The sequence below is a fragment of the Biomphalaria glabrata genome, chromosome 9 (assembly GCF_947242115.1).
Source record: "Biomphalaria glabrata chromosome 9, xgBioGlab47.1, whole genome shotgun sequence".
NCBI lineage: Eukaryota > Metazoa > Mollusca > Gastropoda > Planorbidae > Biomphalaria > Biomphalaria glabrata.
The window spans coordinates 2,058,404-2,077,104 of NC_074719.1; the positions used below are offsets into that span (position 1 = coordinate 2,058,404).

Sequence of the window (18,701 nt, forward strand, 5' to 3'; positions counted from 1 at the left end):
CTCTACATCTCTCTACCCTATCTCTTTCTCCTTATTCCTCTCTAGGTGGGCTAGTAAAAAATAACAACAACCTCTCTAGGTGGGCTAGTAAAAATAACAACAACCTCTCTAGGTGGGCTAGTAAAAATAACAACTACCTCTCTAGGTGGGCTAGTAAAAATAACAACTACCTCTCTAGGTGGGCTAGTAAAAATAACAACCACCTCTCTAGGTGGGCTAGTAAAAATAACAACTACCTCTCTAGGTGGGCTAGTGAAAATAACAACTACCTAATCTAATTTGTAACACAAATTTTGAACTGATGTGTATCGGCGTAAGTCACTCGTAGTGTAATTTATCAAGCCCTAACAGATGCTGTCAACCCTATAAAGTTTCTATCCATGTATTCGATTCCATTTGAATTAAATATTTATATTGTTGCAAATAAATGGATTTTAATTCACCAAGACCTTCATTAATAATTAAATAGACGCCTACCTTAGAAGCTTGAACTTTTAAAAGTAATTATTTATTCTATTGAACAAGCAGACATTAGTACAAGTTTGTCTGTTCATACAGTTGAAATCTTCAGTAGCGACACTAGAAAACGAATACTTGTCAACTCTACATTTGTGGGTTAGAATTGTGTTTTGTTTTAACTTTTAAGGTTTTTGTTTTCTTTTAAACATTTCGGACGTTTCTACAGAAATGATTATGACGGCTTAGTCCAGACGTTTAGCAGGACGCCAGGGGATGGCAGCTGGCGGTGTTTGAACTCGAGATAACTGAGATGACAGTCAGCGTGTTATACACGACCAAGTAGCCGCATAGGAGGCTTACAGGTGACAAGACACTTTGATTAAAGACAGATGGCATGACACATTGAGGACATACAGGTAACAAGACACTTTGATTAAAGACAGATGGCAGGACACATTGAGGACATACAGGTGACAAGACACTTAAACGAAATTCAGGTGACAAGACACTTTGAAGACAGGGGGGGGGGAAACTGCTGTATGGGCGACATCGTTCCGACCATCGACAATGCCCAGGCTTTCATCTCGCTTGTTCAAGATTAACCATAGTCGCTCTACAACTGAGGAGGGCAATCTATAAGCGGCCATATGACTAGTACTAACGGATTACTACATTAATCATTAATAGTATTGAACAAATGCTATTTTATGCATAGAACTAAGCGTAAGTTGTCTTTATTAGGCAGTGTTTTCTTTTATTTAGCAGTGAATGTAATTGGAATGACAGGTATAGTTGACATCAGCACAAGGCGATATCGAGGCTCGTGTCATGTCTTGCGAATTAAGCGTAGTGCTTGAAACTGTGTAAAAAGAGTTAAATAGATCTGACAGAAGCCAGTAATAATTAAAATACTCAAAAAAAAAAAATCATTATCACCATTACCCTCCCCCCCCTCTTCCTGGTCTATACACCTTACCCATCATCCTTGCCTACATCCTTCCTTTCGTTCTCCTAGCCCAGTGATGCCCAAAACCTAATTCGACCTGCGGGCCATTTTAATTTCCGACACTCGTGTCGTGGGCCACATGAACGAAAAGGTACAAAAAACGAATTGAAAATGACTTGAATCTGAAACAATTTGATTTGAAACCCGTGGATCTAGCACTTACATTAATGAATTGGACATTTGAATCTTATCTCCCTTTTTCACGCTCCAGAAAATGACTTGATTTCTGTCCTTAAAATATGAGCAACGATGTAGCTAGCAACAACTCATTTTCTATTTCAGTAAATATTCCCATCGATTCTCTAATCTGTAGGTGTAGTTAAACTATCATTTATTTGCGGCTTAAATCAAGAATGTCGCCATATTTGTTTTAAAATGCCGTTTAGGGCCTACATGTTTTTTCCTTGTAAAACAGTCTTTCTTTACAAATCAAAGATGTTGGCTTATTATCATGTTCCACAAAAAGTAAAGATCTGTTCAGTTTTTTTTCTGGTAGATTCTACATTCAGAGTCCAATTTAATAAGCTTACAAATATTAAAGGTCATGGTACAAATACATAAAAGAAAAATTGAGGGCCCTAACATAGGTAAAGATACATTTGACAAGATTTTTTTTTTTTGTGGATGGGGGATTTTCTTCAATTTGTGCCAAAATTTCCGTGGGCCGGATGAAACCACGTCGCGGGCCGGATCTGGCCCGCGGGCCGTATTTTAAGCATCACTGTCCTAGCCTAGCCCGCTCCCATCCCCCGTCGTCCTGCGGGAGGTTTGGACTAGGAAGTAATTATCTTCAACTCTGAAGGAACATCCGAAATAAGTAAAACATTTTACATTTTCACAAAATATGAAGGTCGCAACTGGTCTGAGTAATTTCTATGACAAGCATAATACCTTGAGCCTTCATTTTGTTTGTTGACAAACAACGCTCTATATATTAAAGTATTATTGTTATTATTAATACGGCCTACAACGATACTTCAAAAAAAATACCAAATTATGTCAAAGATAAAACTTTAAAACTTGATCATGTTAATTGTAATTGTATTTCCCCCTTTTCCCATAAGTTTCAGTACAATTAAGTTTCTCTGTATAGATAAAAGTCTTCCAAAATAAAAAATGGGGTAATTGATATGCTATAGTCATTTTTAATCAACAATAAGAAAAAAACAAAAACTTCTGGAAACAGAAAAATGGTTCCTGGTCGAGTTTGTCAAAGCGACAACATTTTATTTATTTATATTCAAAAAATCCTGGCCATTGTAGTACTGGTGCTCTCTATGCATGCATCTATCTGATAAAAAGAAAACATTCGCATGACTGTTTGGATCACTTCTGGTCTCAGTTGGCCCACTTGTTGAAAGATGGCCTGGTGCGAATGTCACGTGGGAATATCCGGCCCACGTTGGCCAGGTAGTGGCCTTGCGCAAATTTGTGGAAAATGGTGTTGCTGACGCCAGTGCACTGGTCGATCTGGCGTTGTATCTGGTCCAGTAGTTGGCGCCTTCTGGCCTGGCCCACTGCGTTCCTGTGGTCAAAGTTTAAGGTGTTCAACACCTGGGGAGGAAAAAGATTGTCTAATAACAGAAAAGAATGATATTACAAACTCATGTATCGAACCAGTGTTGTCCAACCTCTTTCAGACTGAGGGCCCTATAAGCCTACACTTCGGACTGAGGGCCCTATAAGCCTACACTTCGGACTGAGGGCCCTATAAGCCTACACTTCGGACTGATGGCCCTATAAGCCTAAACTTCGGACTGAGGGCCATATAAGCCTACACTTCGGACTGAGGGCCCTATAAGCCTACACTTCGGACTGAGGGCCCTATAAGCCTACACTTCGGACTGAGGGCCCTATAAGCCTACACTTCGGCTGAGGGCCCTATAAGCCCACACTTCGGACTAAGGCAAAGAAAAGTTCGTTCTATATTTAACACAGTTGTAATGCACTATATTGGTCTGCTTTAGTCGTGAAGAGTCTATGGATCATTTCGAAGAAATGAGATGAATGCCTGGGGGGGGGGGCATTAGCTATGATCAGAAGATGTTGCCCACACAGCAATATCCCTCTCCACGCAACTGATGTTTCCAAAGGAATTGCAAGTGAAGATACAGTGTGATCGACATCGTCTTATTATTTCTCTGCGATGATCCAAAGTCGATTTGACGCCATAACAGGAAAAGGAATATCGAAAGACTTAACGTAACACATCTACAATGCCATATCCCTATCCTATCAAACTGAACCTGAATTTGTTCCAGGAAAGTACACTTCAGGGTTTCAAACTTTTCTTTCAAAGTGTTAAACGCCATGGTTTGGTTGTTGCCGTCCACAAAACCTTCATTGATCTGTTGACAGAATGAACAGCAGCCGTTATAAATACAGAAGTGAAACAGTTGAAACCTTTATCTCATACTAACATTTTAATTTCAGATATGCCTTCAAAACTAACATGTCAACAAACTACCCCCCCCACACACACACACACAAAGCCAACAGTTTTAACAAACTACCCAATTTTTTTAATCAACTATTCAACCAACTACTCCCCCAAAACCAACAGTTCAACCAACTATTTCCCCAAAACCAACAGTTCAACCAACTATTTCCCCAAAATAAACAGTTTAACTAACTATTTCCCCAAAACCAACAGTTAAACCAACTATTTCCCCACAATCAACAGTTCAACCAACTATTCCCCCAAAATCAACAGTTCAACCAAATACTCCCCCAAAATCAACAGTTCAACCAAATACTCCCCCAAAACCAACAGTTCAACCAACTACTCCCCCAAAATCAACAGTTCAACCAAATACTCCCCCAAAATCAACAGTTCAACCAACTATTTCCCCCAAACCAACAGTTCAACCAACTACTCCCCCAAAAACAACAATTCAACCAACTATTTCCCCAAAACCAACAGTTCAACCAACTATTTCCCCAAAACCAACAGTTCAACGAACTACCCCCCAAAAACCAACAGTTCAACGAACTACCCCCCAAAAACCAACAGTTCAACCAACTACCCCCCAAAACCCAACAGTTCAACGAACTACTCCCCCAAAATCAACAGTTCAACCAAATACTCCCCCAAAATCAACAGTTCAACCAAATACTCCCCCAAAATCAACAGTTCAACCAACTATTTCCCCCAAACCAACAGTTCAACGAACTATTTCCCCCAAACCAACAGTTCAACCAACTACTCCCCCAAAAACAACAATTCAACCAACTATTTCCCAACAGTTCAACCAACTATTCCCCCAAAATCAACAGTTCAACCAAATACTCCCCCAAAATCAACAGTTCAACCAAATACTCCCCCAAAACCAACAGTTCAACCAACTACTCCCCCAAAATCAACAGTTCAACCAAATACTCCCCCAAAATCAACAGTTCAACCAACTACTCCCCCAAAATCAACAGTTCAACCAAATACTCCCCCAAAATCAACAGTTCAACCAAATACTCCCCCAAAACCAACAGTTCAACCAAATACTCCCCCAAAACCAACAGTTCAACCAAATACTCCCCCAAAATCAACAGTTCAACCAAATACTCCCCCAAAATCAACAGTTCAACCAACTGTTTCCCCCAAACCAACAGTTCAACCAACTACTCCCCCAAAAACAACAATTCAACCAACTATTTCCCCAAAACCAACAGTTCATCCAACTATTTCCCCAAAACCAACAGTTCAACGAACTACACCCCAAAAACCAACAGTCCAACGAACTACCCCCCAAAAACCAACAGTTCAACCAACTACCCCCCAAAACCCAACAGTTCAACGAACTGCTCCCCCAAAATCAACAGTTCAACCAAATACTCCCCCAAAATCAACAGTTCAACCAAATACTCCCCCAAAATCAACAGTTCAACCAACTATTTCCCCCAAACCAACAGTTCAACGAACTATTTCCCCCAAACCAACAGTTCAACCAACTACTCCCCCAAAAACAACAATTCAACCAACTATTTCCCCAAAACCAACAGTTCAACCAACTATTTCCCCACAATCAACAGTTCAACCAACTATTCCCCCAAAATCAACAGTTCAACCAAATACTCCCCCAAAATCAACAGTTCAACCAAATACTCCCCCAAAACCAACAGTTCAACCAACTACTCCCCCAAAATCAACAGTTCAACCAACTACTCCCCCCAAATCAACAGTTCAACCAAATACTCCCCCAAAACCAACAGTTCAACCAACTACTCCCCCAAAATCAACAGTTCAACCAAATACTCCCCCAAAATCAACAGTTCAACCAACTACTCCCCCAAAATCAACAGTTCAACCAAATACTCCCCCAAAATCAACAGTTCAACCAAATACTCCCCCAAAATCAACAGTTCAACCAACTATTTCCCCCAAACCAACAGTTCAACGAACTACCCCCCAAAACCCAACAGTTCAACGAACTACCCCCCAAAACCCAACAGTTCAACGAACTACCCCCCAAAACCCAACAGTTCAACCAACTACTCCCCCAAAACCAACAGTTCAACCAACTACTCCCCCAAAATCAACAGTTCAACCAAATACTCCCCCAAAATCAACAGTTCAACCAACTATTTCCCCAAAACCAACAGTTCAACCAACTACTCCCCCAAAAACAACAATTCAACCAACTATTTCCCCAAAACCAACAGTTCAACCAACTATTTCCCCAAAACCAACAGTTCAACCAACTACTCCCCCAAAAACAACAATTCAACCAACTACTCCCCCAAAACCAACAGTTCAACGAACTACCCCCCCCCCCCAAAAAAAAAAAAAAAAAAAAAAAAAACAGTTCAAAGAAGTGCCAGCCAAAAAAGTGTCTAAAGGGCAAATAGATACTTAAGTGTTAAGAGAGCTAAGGTAATCAATACAATATTAAACAACTTTACAAAGTCTTCTCTCCTATTGTATATCTTCTCCAAATGATTGCTTTATCAACCAATTGGCCCCGTACTTCCAATCAAAGTACAATTAAAAAGAAATAGGTAGCATCAATGGTGACGTTGAAATCAGGGCATGTCGCACCAAGCCAAAGCTAGAACCACAGATTTTTTTCTCAATAAAATCATATTGATAGACATAGAGTAGAACAGGAATACTCAGAGAGAGGGAGAGAGAGAGAAGGGGGAGAGAGAGAGGGAGAGAGAGAGGGAGGGAGAGAGAGAGGGAGAGAGAGAGGGAGAAAGAGAGAGGGAGAGAGGGAGGGAGACAGAGGGAGGGAGAGAGAGACAGAGGGAGGGAGGGAGGGAGAGAGAGTGTGAGAGAGAGGGAGAAAAAGAGAGGGAGGGAGAGAGAGAGTGTGAGAAAGAGAGAGGGAGAAAGAGAGAGGGAGGGAGAGAGGGAGAGAGAGAGTGTGAGAAAGAGAGAGGGAGAAAGAGAGAGGGAGGGAGAGAGAGGGAGAAAGAGGGAGAGAGAGAGGGAGAAAGAGAGAGAGAGAAAGAAAGAGAGAGGGATGGAGAGAGAGAGGGAGAAAGAGAGAGGGAGAGAGAGAGGGAGGGAGAGAGAGAGGGAGAAAGAGAGAGAGAGAGAGGGAGAAAGAGGGAGGGAGAGAAAAAGAGGGAGAAAGAGAGAGAGAGAGAGAGAGAGAGAAAGAGAGATGGAGGGAGAGAGTGTGTGAAAAAGAGAGAGGGATGGAGAGAGAGAGTGAGAAAGAGGGAGGGAGGGAGAGAGAGAGAGAGGGAGAAAGAGAGAGGGAGGGAGAGAGAGAGTGTGAGAAAGAGAGAGGGAGGGAGACATAGAGGGAGAAAGAGAGGGAGAGAGAGGGGGGAGAGAGAGAGGGACAGAGAGAGAGGGAGAAAGAGAGAGAGGGAGGGAGAGCTGTCTTTCTTTCTGTACTGGAAACCACAGCGCAGTTCATCTCAGATATAAAGTTTAGGACTTATCAGAACTCTCCCACTTGATAACGAGAAAGAAGGACTACTCACGCCATGCAGCTTGTAGAAAAGCATGTGTAGTTCTTTAGTACAAGCAGCATTCTCTTTCACTATATCATCAAGTGTTGAGATCTCATGCCAATCACAGTAAGGCTTTTGGAAATTGACTAGATGAATCCTGCAAAATGAAGTCATTTAAATGCAATGGTACATGTCGTGCGCAGCTATGGTATTTTTTTAATTATTTGTGTGTGTGTGTGTACTTTGCACTTTTTTTTTCCGCGCACTTATTGACATTGAACACAGTCGTTGTGTGGACGTTATTCTTCGGGAGCCTTTGGTCATATCGATTTTATTTATATATAGTAGATCGTTTGTTTGTTATAGTTCTGTGAGTAGCGGTTATTGAGTTTATATATATTTGTCTTTTCTTAGGGACTTTTGATTTTTTGCTTTCTTCTAGACTAATTAAATCGTCGAATAACAACAAGTTACAAGAGTGATGGTGTGGCAAGTTAGTGCCTGCTCTGATTTTCCGGTGAGACGCCTAATGATCGGTTGTACCTGTTGGTTGTGAGGCGTTCTGTCCCCATTTCAATTTTTTAAATAATCCCATATTTCATTAATTAATTAAATTCGTTTCAGCGCTTAGCTTTGAAATATTACTTTGACTTCCCACTACTTTATGATCTCATAGAGTGTCATTACTTAACAGAAGTAGTGCTAATACATTGTGGCTTTAAACGCTAGAAATAGTTGGAGTTGATTTGACAAATATGACTTTATACTGAAATTTGATTTGTTTTGTAGGCGAGTTCTTTATAGGAGTGGTAAAGCGCTTGGCTTCCGGGTTTGAATCCTGGTAAAAACTGGGATTTTTAATTATGAGATCTTTATGGATCTTTCTGAGTTCTCCCAGCTCTAATGGATACCTGACATTAGTTGGGTTAAGTTACGGCGGTTGGTCATTGTGCTGGCCTAATGACACCCTCGTTAACCGTGGGTCACAGAAACAATATCACCAACCACTCTCATAAATCATGCTTACCGACAATTCTATTGGTCCAGACAGAGAGCTTATTAACACTGGTACTACATTTAAAGGTATTATTATCAACACACACATACACCAACACATCGACCAGCCTCGCTCCCTAAAATGACCAATGTTCGCTTTTAAACTTCTCTTCTCCTGACCAGAGGCGAACTGGGTCTCAAAATTGGTCCTTGGCAATACCATACATTGTTACAGTTTGATAATGCATCGAAAACTGAGCACATCTATTCATAATCTCGTGTCTGGATATTTAGGCACCCGGAAATTTAGGTACCGGATAATTAGGCACTTTTTGACAAAGCGGAAAATTAGGCACTTTTTTGGACCTTGAGTGTACATGGTTGAGTGAACAGCAGTGTGTCAGGACTGTGTGTAAAAGGAAGTCAGTTTTAGAGAACAAGTGGCTGGAGTAAAGAACAGAAATAGAGACTAATAAAATCATTGTGTTTATTGAAGCTCATGTTGGTTTAGTGTGTCTATTACAATTACAAAAGATTTGCTAGACAATCGCATGCATTACACTGTAATGTTTGACATCTTTTGTAAATGCAAATACATAACCAATCACAACGATAACTGGTGCTCCTTTTAAAAAAGATTATACTTAACATATTTTAATGCGTCTAAGGGGCCTTACTGTAATGTCAAGAGGTTCATTCAACTCGGGGCTATAAACTACTATAAAGCCAGTCCTACCCTGCTCATTCAGTCGTAACGACTATGTTTCATCTCGTAGAGCACCTCTTCATGTGACTGCTGAAAACTTAAAAACACCACAAAAAAAAAAAAAAAAAAAAAACTTACTTATCCCCATTCTTGATGCCCATATCTCTCAGGGCCGGTGACCAGGGGCCCATGTCCGGGTTCTCCCAGGTTAAATCCTTGTAGTAATACTTCTGGTCCCGAGGGCGGAGTCCAGTTTCACACGTGATCTTCTCCGCAAGGTGGCGCATGCTGATGCGGTCGCCATTCTCGTTCTCCGCCAACTTGAGGCAGACTGGAAACTGCCGCCTTCCATGGACGATGGTCAACTTCAGGGGCGGCTCATCGAGCACTAGTTTTCTGGGTCGAATGAACTAAACATACAAACAAAGGAACAACGGTCTAAGTCAAGTAGGGCCTTCTAGTTTACTGGGTTGACTGAACTAGCATACAAAAGATGGTCTAAGTCAGAAGAGTCTAAGTCAGGGGAGGTCTAAGTCAAGTAGGGCCTTCTAGTTTACTGGGTTGACAGAACTAGAATACAAAAGATGGTCTAAGTCAGGAGAGTCTAAGTCAGGGGAGGTCTAAGTCAAGTAGGGCCTTCTAGTTTACTGGGTTGACTGAACTAGAAAACAAAAGATGGTCTAAGTCAGGGGAGGTCTAAGTCAAGAAGGGCCTTCTAGTTTACTGGGTTGACTGAACTTGAATACAAACAATGGTCTAAGTCAGGGGAGGTCTAAGTCAAGTAGGGCCTTCTAGTTTACTGGGTTGACTGAACTAGAATACAAAAGATGGTCTAAGTCAGGGGAGGCTCGTCAAATAAGGCCAAGTAATTTTCTTGGTCGAATGAACAGACATAAGCAATCAATAAAGATTACTTTTTAAAAAAAGCTTACTGCTATTTATCTGAAAATGGCGGGGTTTAATAAGTACTAATAAACTAATTGATTAATTTTTGGATTGATTCGTGTATTGTCACCGACTCTGAATAATTCTGCAAAATTTCAACTTGATCCGAGAATAGGAAGTGGGTGAAGAGACGTGTCAAAGCGTAATAATGGTATTAAATCCATATATACATCCATTTCTCTCTGACTTATTCCCCTTATATCATTTTCAAACAAAATAATTAATTACCAATAATTAATGTACTGATTATGAATTCTTTTGATTGATTTATGCATTGCCGTGTTCAATAAATAATTATGCAAAGTTTCAACTTGATTCAAGAATGGGAAATGGGAGAAAAAAAAACATGTTCAAGCTTTTTACGAGACAGACAGACAGACGGACAAAAATCGTAGATCTACATAGTAACAGATGCTCATCAAGCAACAGTTTTTTTTAAGCAAATGGACTCTCCCTAAAACAAGATGGATGCCTGGTCGTGTGGCGTACGCTCATTTTTATTATAGTCTCGATGGTCGCGGGTTTGAACCCTGACAGCCATTCCCTCTCCCCCCCCCCCCGGGCCGTACCGAGGGAGATTTAGGCAAAGATGTGATAATCTTCTATCCTGAAGGAACATCCGAACCAAAAGTTAAACAAAAGAAACACGATGGTTTCAGCTTTAATGGCAGTTCGAAATGAAACATTTACAAAATGGAGAATTGAAATAATAAATAAAAAGAAACACTAATTGGTCAGCAGGTAAAGATTGTTTTCTTCTAAAGCCTACGTGATGGATGTTCCTTTAGAAAATAAAGGTCATCACATCCTTGCCCAAGCCTTCTTCAGCACGGCAGGATTTGAACTCTGGACCAACGTGACCACAGATCGAAGAGCCCCTAAAAAAGGTCAAGCCCCTCCCAGACCACCAAACCCCTCGCTACGCCACTGCTCAGTGTGCTATGGTCCAATCTCTTTTGTGGACCAGTGGGGGCTGGGGTGTCTGGGAAAAGGTTTTCCATGCTGTTCTAGGACCAACTGAAGAGTTGTTTTTTTGTTCGAAATTGAGATAGCGATTGATTTGGTTAGTTAACACAGCTCTCATCGAGTCGGGTGCCGAACTCAAGCCTCCAAGCGGTGTAAGCCTCTCGACCACTTTTAGGCTGTGTCTTCTGCAGGTAAATCTAAACGGAGGTGACACTCAAATAACCAAATCAATGAAAGGTGAAAGGTCAACAATGCAGAAAATACTCGACGCTGATGAACAATGTCGAATAAGAAGCTGAATATGACATGAAGGGAACCATCGAATGTCGCTAAGTTAAATATCTACTCCAGAAACTAAAACCGACCTCTCTCTAAAGCTGCCAAGAGTAGTCTGTGTTTACTTTCGTTACACTTTAAATCCCAGTCTTGTTTTTTTAATAGTCACATGTCGCTAACGTCAAAACTTTCCTTTTGATGAAACAAATAACTTTTCGCGCCAAATTCCCAATCGTGTCCTAACATCTAATAATTATTTATTTCATATACTAACTTGACCTGACAAAGAACCAGGCTTTTAAATATAGCAATGTCAGGATACATCTATAGCACTGATAATTGTTAATCGGTTATATGTGAAGCTATATTATCTATTCATCTATCATTCCGGGCTCACATAGGTCTCACCAGCCACATGAGGAGGCATAAAACCCCAGTGCAAAGCCCTCAGCCCCCTGGATGACAAAGTGGTCATCATCGAACCACGATGGACGAACTATATATCTGTCTGACACACAATTGAGACCAAATAAAAAATCCTCTGCCGAGGACAGACTAATTACGGACAATGGTTATGTCTGCGCTAGTAGTAGCAAAATATGTAGGTCGCAGATGGGGCTTCGTAGCCACGTGAAATACCGCAAATTATTCTTCGGGCTCGGAGACAAGCCTTAAAACTGTCTGACGAGAGAAAAAGACTTAATAAAGTTTAGACTAAACATTTATGTTTGTTTTACATCATTCTTTACAATTGAAGTTATATCAGAGACGTTACGTCAACAAAAAAAAAAGAAGATAATTACGTCATAAGCATTCATCTTCTTATCTTATATAATACAGACGTTACCTCAAAAAAGAAGATGATTACGTCCTACGCGCGTTTCTAGGTCAATATTGTCATGCATGTTAACCAATGACTTAAATTCTGCCAAGTCACTGGTTTTCCTGGCTAGCTCAGACAACCCATTCCATGCTCTAATAGCACTAGGGAAGAAGGAGCATTTGTACAAATTTGTCCTAGCATATGGGACGAGGAATGTGCCTTTATCTTTGTGTCTTTCTGGGTATTTTTATTAGGTTTTGTTTTTGTATTTAAAGATTATGATTCAGTGTTTTATGTATCTATCTAGATCTAGACTAAAAGAAGTCAATTAAAAAGCATACGATTATGAATACTGGATCTAGAATCTAGGTGATAATCATGATCAAATAAAATCTAATAGTTTTGTTCTGTTATGACTTATCCGGTCTAGTTTAACTGTAACAATAAAATGAAAGCGTGAGTATTCATTAATCTTGCCTACCTGAGTGTGCTCTGAAGTCAGGGACGGGAGTTTGATGATGCTACGGTTGACCGCATTGGCCATATTTGACAACATTTCTGCGACACTATTTTACAGCTGTTTTCAATGCTTTTTTTTTTTGGGCAGACTCACAAGCCGCATCAAAATACTTCCGTTCAAATGTAGCTCCATTTTTGATTGCGTTCTGTGTATAAAAAGTATGCCTTTGCACATCATTATAATCCAAAATGAGCCGGGCTAAATTCACAATTACCCGTCTGTTGGGGCAACACATATAATCTGACGACCCGTCTCTCCTTTCCTGCCTTTTTCTTAAAGCTTATCTTCTAGTCCGAAGATTAATGAGGAATGCAGTATTTTCCGTGGCTACGCAGTCCCAGCTGCGACCTACATTCTTAACCACATCCAGCGCAGACATAACCAGTGATCGATTTAGATTTTCTTTTCGCTGTCTGCGCCTGTCCTCGGCAGTTGCATTTCTTTTGGTCTCAAATGTGTTTTCCGCAGCCTTTGTACATGACTTTCAGCCGTCTTGTTCCGAGGCCGCAGTTGAGTATCTTTTGGTCTCAAATGTGTTTTCCGCAGCCTTTGTATGTGACTTTCAGCCGTCTTGTTCCGAGGGCGCAGTTGAGTATCTTTTGGTCTCAAATGTGTTTTCCGCAGCCTTTGTACACGACTTTCAGCCGTCTTGTTCCGACGCCGCAGTTGAGTTTCTTTTAGTCTCAAATGTGTTTTCCGCAGCCTTTGTATGTGACTTTCAGCCGTCTTGTTCCGAGGGCGCCTGCAGGCTGTTGCAGCCAGCCGCTCTCTTCTATGTCAGTTGAAGCAAGTTGGCGCCTAAGCTGGTCTTTAACTCTTTCTCTCCGTAATTATTTACCACATTCTGGTGGAATCAACGCTGGTATCGTCAGTTAGGAGAGGAGTTAAAGCGTTTTCCTGGGGCACCTCTGATACGTTGACCACCTTTCAGCTCACCGAAAAAGGACTTTTTGGAATACGTTCGTCCTCCACACGGGAAACGTGCGATGCCCAGCGTAGCTGTTAGACCATAAAAAGTCAGGATAAGAGTATCTTTCATAGACAGGCCCGTCCATTCCTTAATGTCGTTTACCCATCGCTTCCTCTTTCTGCCTCTCTTTCTTTACCCTGGTGCTGCTCGCTGCAGGAACGTTTTTGCTATCTCCGAGAATCTTGTTAGATGGCTGTACAGTCTTGCGATTTTTGAAGACATCAAAAAAAAAAAAAAAAAAGGGGGAAATAATTGAGAACTGTAGAGGGAGAGAGTAAACACAGTTGCTGGCCCTTAACTGTTCACCATCATGTCTCTGGTATTTGTGTGTTTTTTTTTTTTTTTCTAGAGAAATATGCCTGCTTCATTGATTACGTCTTTCGAGTATTCTTTGAAGTCAAATTGAACTCATTGTTTTTCTGCAGGACGCTGGCATGACGTCTGTATTTTATAAGCAGGGCCGGCCTTAAGCCACTGCAACCTATGCGACCGCAGTAAGCCCCGCACTTTCATAGGCCCCGCTCTAATAGTAGGTGTAAATTATTAAATTAAACAATTTTAATTTAAATATAATATTACAGGGTTTCCGCGGCCTCCTGATTTTTCAGGGCCTCCTCGAAATTTCCTGAAATTGCAAAGTATACACGAAAAAGTCCTTGAAATCTCCTGAAATTATTAAAATCTTCTGAAAAATAGACAAAATTGTCATTTTGGGGTGCCAATCGTACTAGCGATTAAAAAAAAAAAGCGGCATTGTCCGCTTTCATTTAATACTAATGTATTGCAAAGACGAATGTATTTTCTAATACAAAATCTAAATTTTGAAATTATCCTTATCCCTACCCAGACAGGGCCCCGCGCAATCCGTTTCGCATAGGGCCCCGCAATTGTTAGGACCGGCCCTGTTTATAAGATAAGATAAGATGACATGTAATGGATGATCCGTTCCGTACCACATCCAAGAGTTAATTATTCACACACTGGGAAATTAATTAAACATCAAATAAGCTTCCTATCACACTCAGGCCTTTAGAAGTGTAACACGCTGAATGTGTAATGCTGTAAAATGCGTGGGTTCGTGTGTCCACTTAGCACGCAACGAACATGAACAGTAAACAAAGTCGATCTTGAGCAGACAATAAGACGTTCATTCAATAATAATAATAATGTAGGCCTACTGCACTTCTAGTCGTTTCACCAAAATATCAAATTGCAATATAACTACTCTTGACAAGATGGCGGCTTTGTGTTTACAGATGATTTGTACAAATGCTCCTTTTTCCCTAGTGTTATTAGAGCATGGAATGGGTTGCCTAAGCTAGCCAGGAAAACCAGTGAATTGGCAGAATTTAAGTCATTGGTTAATATGCATGACTGAATGCATGACGCGTAGGACGTAATCATCTTCTTTTTTGAAGTAACGTCTGTATTATATAAGAAGACTAGCTCAAGTTTTATTTCAAACAATCCAAGGGCTATTTAAAAAGATGTCAATTCTAATTTATTGAATCATACTTTCTCCATCTTTAGTGTTTTTAAACAATAATTTTCCAGAACACTTTCTTGGACGTTCAGTCTTGCTACTTATTAGCAATACAATCTCCAGGTTAGTTGGTGGGTGGGGTAGAAGAAAACAACTAATAAATTCAATTTAGTTTTGGGAAGTTTCATTGCTACATAAACGTGTACATTTGTAGAGAACAAAGTTCTCTCTCGAGAAAGTTTTTTCCGGAAAATTAATTACATGTATGTATGAAAAAAAGAAATATTTTTTTGGGCTTAATATTTGTAACATTTTTGTTGTATATATAGTTTTTCAAAACTCTATATTTAAAGACGCATACATTTTTTAATGAAAATATTCCAAAACAAATGTGAAATAAACATTAATAAGACGTAATTATAAATAAACTAGACATATGTTACCCGCTACCCGCGGGTCTTTATTTGCGCATTACTGTCGATATAGTCACTGAGAGTGTACTGTAAACAATTAAACGAAATAATAATGTAATAAGTAAAGCGAATGTGTCAATGTAAAAATAGTGTGAATGAAGCTATCAAATCAGAATAGCTAATAGGCTTAAATCCATTTGTTCAAATTAAAACATTTGCTTGTAGGCCTACATATATTTGATTAAAATTTGAGATGAATAGACTTAATTTTGTATTTCATGTGTTACAGTATAAAGTAGATCTTTAGGTAGACATAGATCTAAATCTACACTAATCTAGAGTTAAAAATGGCTTTTATAGAGTTCATTCTGAGTTGCGAATGCGTGACCTTTTTTCATGAATGAATATAGGCCTATCTCAACACGGCTTCGCAGCTTTATTTAGCGAACAGCGAACGAATGTATTAAAAATGCTTTAGAAAAACAAATTTGAATGTTAATTTGATTAAAATATGAAATGAATGGACAATAATTAGTATGTTTATGTGTTAAAGCATAAAACTATCTTTGCGAAAAGAAGTTTTATTATCTTAGAGTTCAATAAGAGTTTTAGACCTAGGCCTAGGATTATAGACTCAGTAGAGAGATGTGTTAATGTGTAACCATTTGGTAATGTCTAATGAAAGGATGTTCGCCAGACATTACCCGCGGCCTGCGGATCTAAGTTTGTGTTTACTAATCTAGTGGATTGGATTTAGATGTATGTTAAACTTAACTAATGATCCGTTCAAGTTTTTTTCTCTTTCGCTACGAAAATAAAATTAGGTTTGCGAAAATGGGATTAACGAAATGAATGGACTTAAATTAATATGTTTATGTGTTAAAGTATAAAACTATCTGTGCGAAGAGAAGTTTTATCATCTTAGAGTTGAATTAGAGTTTTAGATCTAGGGATGGGATTATAAAGTAAACAATTAAACGAATTAATATTTAGTACGCGATTCATTACGGAATTGTCTAATGAAAGAATGTTCGTCAGGAAATCTGTAGTCACTGATATAAGGAACTAATTTATGTAAAAAATGCTTTTGAAACACAAAATTGAAGGTTAATTTTATTATATAATGAAATCAATGGATCTTCTTTTGTATTTTCATGTGTCAAAGTAAAAAACTATCTGCGCAAAGTGTATTTCTTAAAATTAGATCTAGGTCTAAATCCTTTCTATCTTTTCTAATGTCAACATTGTAGACATGGCCTAGATCCATAAAATACTATAGCTGTAATAGAGTCGGACAACATTATTTTTTTTTTAGGGTCTTACGTTTGTTTTAGGGCTACAATACATACACTAAGGTCTAAGTTGGTACCCAAGAAACATTCCTGCCAAGTTTTATCAAGATTGGTCAAGCGGTTTTGATGTCTATAAGTAACATACATACATACACCACACATTCTACTTTATAATATAGGTAACAGCAGTATCAACTATATCTAATATACTAAGTCCTCAGGAATATATATATATATATATATATATATATAACTTCTCTTATTTAATCACGTCCGCATCACAGAGGGTAATAATAAACCTTAATAATACGTATCCATCTCTAAGTACAGAAAACAACTATTAGAAATACGTGTACTGTCTCAAGTCCCACAAAGGAGTCTAAGTAATTCTCTCAACTCACTTACGGTTCCTACCGTCCGCAACGGACAAAAAGATACTACTCTCTTCAAGTGACCAAAAGATAATTCTGACCAAAAGTCAATTTAGTCATTCCTACTTCCTGTTTCTATATCAGGAGTTTCACGTGTCTTTTCACCCTCTTAACGCATCCACGTCCAGACCATATAATACTGTTGAGCAGTCAAGGTTGCTGAGAAGTTGTACATAGTTCATGATCAAATACACTGTTCATTGTAATATACCCGCTGGAGTTCATCAATTATAAAGCCATAGTCGCAGATATAGGAGCACTAGCGAGTGGCCCAAACAAGATCAGTTTTTCCTGTTCATTACAAAGAGCGAAGATCCAAAATTGTTCATAGTTAATGATTGTGTTGGACCTTTTTAGTTCGTGATCAAATGTTTTTTAGCGGCCCCAGAAAAGGGGAAAAGACGCCATTTGTTTTGTGTGGCCTGTCCGTCCGTCCCGTTTAGATCTCAGAAACTAGAAGAGAAATTGAAAATCTGACATCATGATATTTTAGATCATTCAAAGTTCTGATGCAACGGCTACTTTTTTCTTTTCTGAAAGCGAATAATCTAATTTTTAAAATCAATTATGCAAGCAGTTTTTTCATAAAAATACACCATTTTAACTACTATTCACTAATTATAGTAACAAACACTGGAGACTTTTTTAGTAAGGGAGATAGCTGTTTACCTTTTTTTAAAAAACACATTTATGTAAATGGTTTTAAATTTTTTTATCAAAAACTATATTTTTTTTACAATTGTATTGCTAAGTTATGTAAGTTCTGTCATACTAAATATTTACAGTTTAAAAAAAGTTAACTTTTAATTTTAAAGAGAAAAAATCTAATATGCATATAAGTGGAACATAATTTTAAACAACAATTAATAATTAGTTGTTTATATTATCGTGTGAATTGCAGTGCGGCACCATATATTCGAAACACTGAACTACAGAATGGGGAGAATTTTTTTTCTTGAGGCTTTGAATAAGAGAATAACTCTCTACAGAACAATTTGATCAATTAAATAATCAGTATATGGCATAAGTCAGGCCAGGTTCACGGCTAATTTCACATTCACCCTGGACCGTTGGGGTACCACACAGGATCTGTCAACCTTCTTTCTTCTCTGTCATTTCAAACTGATATTCTTTCTGAAAATATTGGAACCTGCCTTTTTACCTGCCTGGGTGGACCACTTCGAGGGGGCCCATTTTGAGTTTGTGTCTGTCTTTGTAACCTTGTTTTCTTTCCAAACTGAGACAAGTCCATTTCTTGAGCAATAAACTTTTAATTTCAAACTTGAAAGCTGATGTAGAGTTACATTATACAATTGGAACAACTGGCATGAGACAATAATAAACAAAGAGTAACAAGACGACATGAGTGAATAAAACATTGCAAGAGATTCACACAAAAATGGTAGTCAATGATTATAAGGCTTCACCAATGCTGATCCAGTAACACAGACAAGAATCCCTTGCAACCAAGTTGCACAGTACAACACAAAGCATCAAGACATCTTTCTATACAT

The 18,701-nt window shown here is 39.0% G+C and overlaps 1 protein-coding gene across 1 annotated transcript in view; it reads right to left on the bottom strand.

Annotated features, from left to right (window-relative positions):
* Positions 1-2,587: 2,587 nt before the first annotated feature.
* The window catches only part of LOC106071122 (uncharacterized), a 31,827-nt gene continuing 15,713 nt past the window's right edge, over positions 2,588-18,701 (bottom strand). The window contains exons 4-7 of the mRNA XM_056041501.1: positions 9,207-9,478; positions 7,397-7,523; positions 3,712-3,813; positions 2,588-3,019 (exon numbers count right to left, since the gene is read on the bottom strand). Of these exons, the coding sequence (XP_055897476.1) occupies positions 2,804-3,019; positions 3,712-3,813; positions 7,397-7,523; positions 9,207-9,478 (717 nt within the window). The 3' untranslated portion in view covers positions 2,588-2,803. The remainder of the gene's footprint in view (positions 3,020-3,711; positions 3,814-7,396; positions 7,524-9,206; positions 9,479-18,701) is intronic.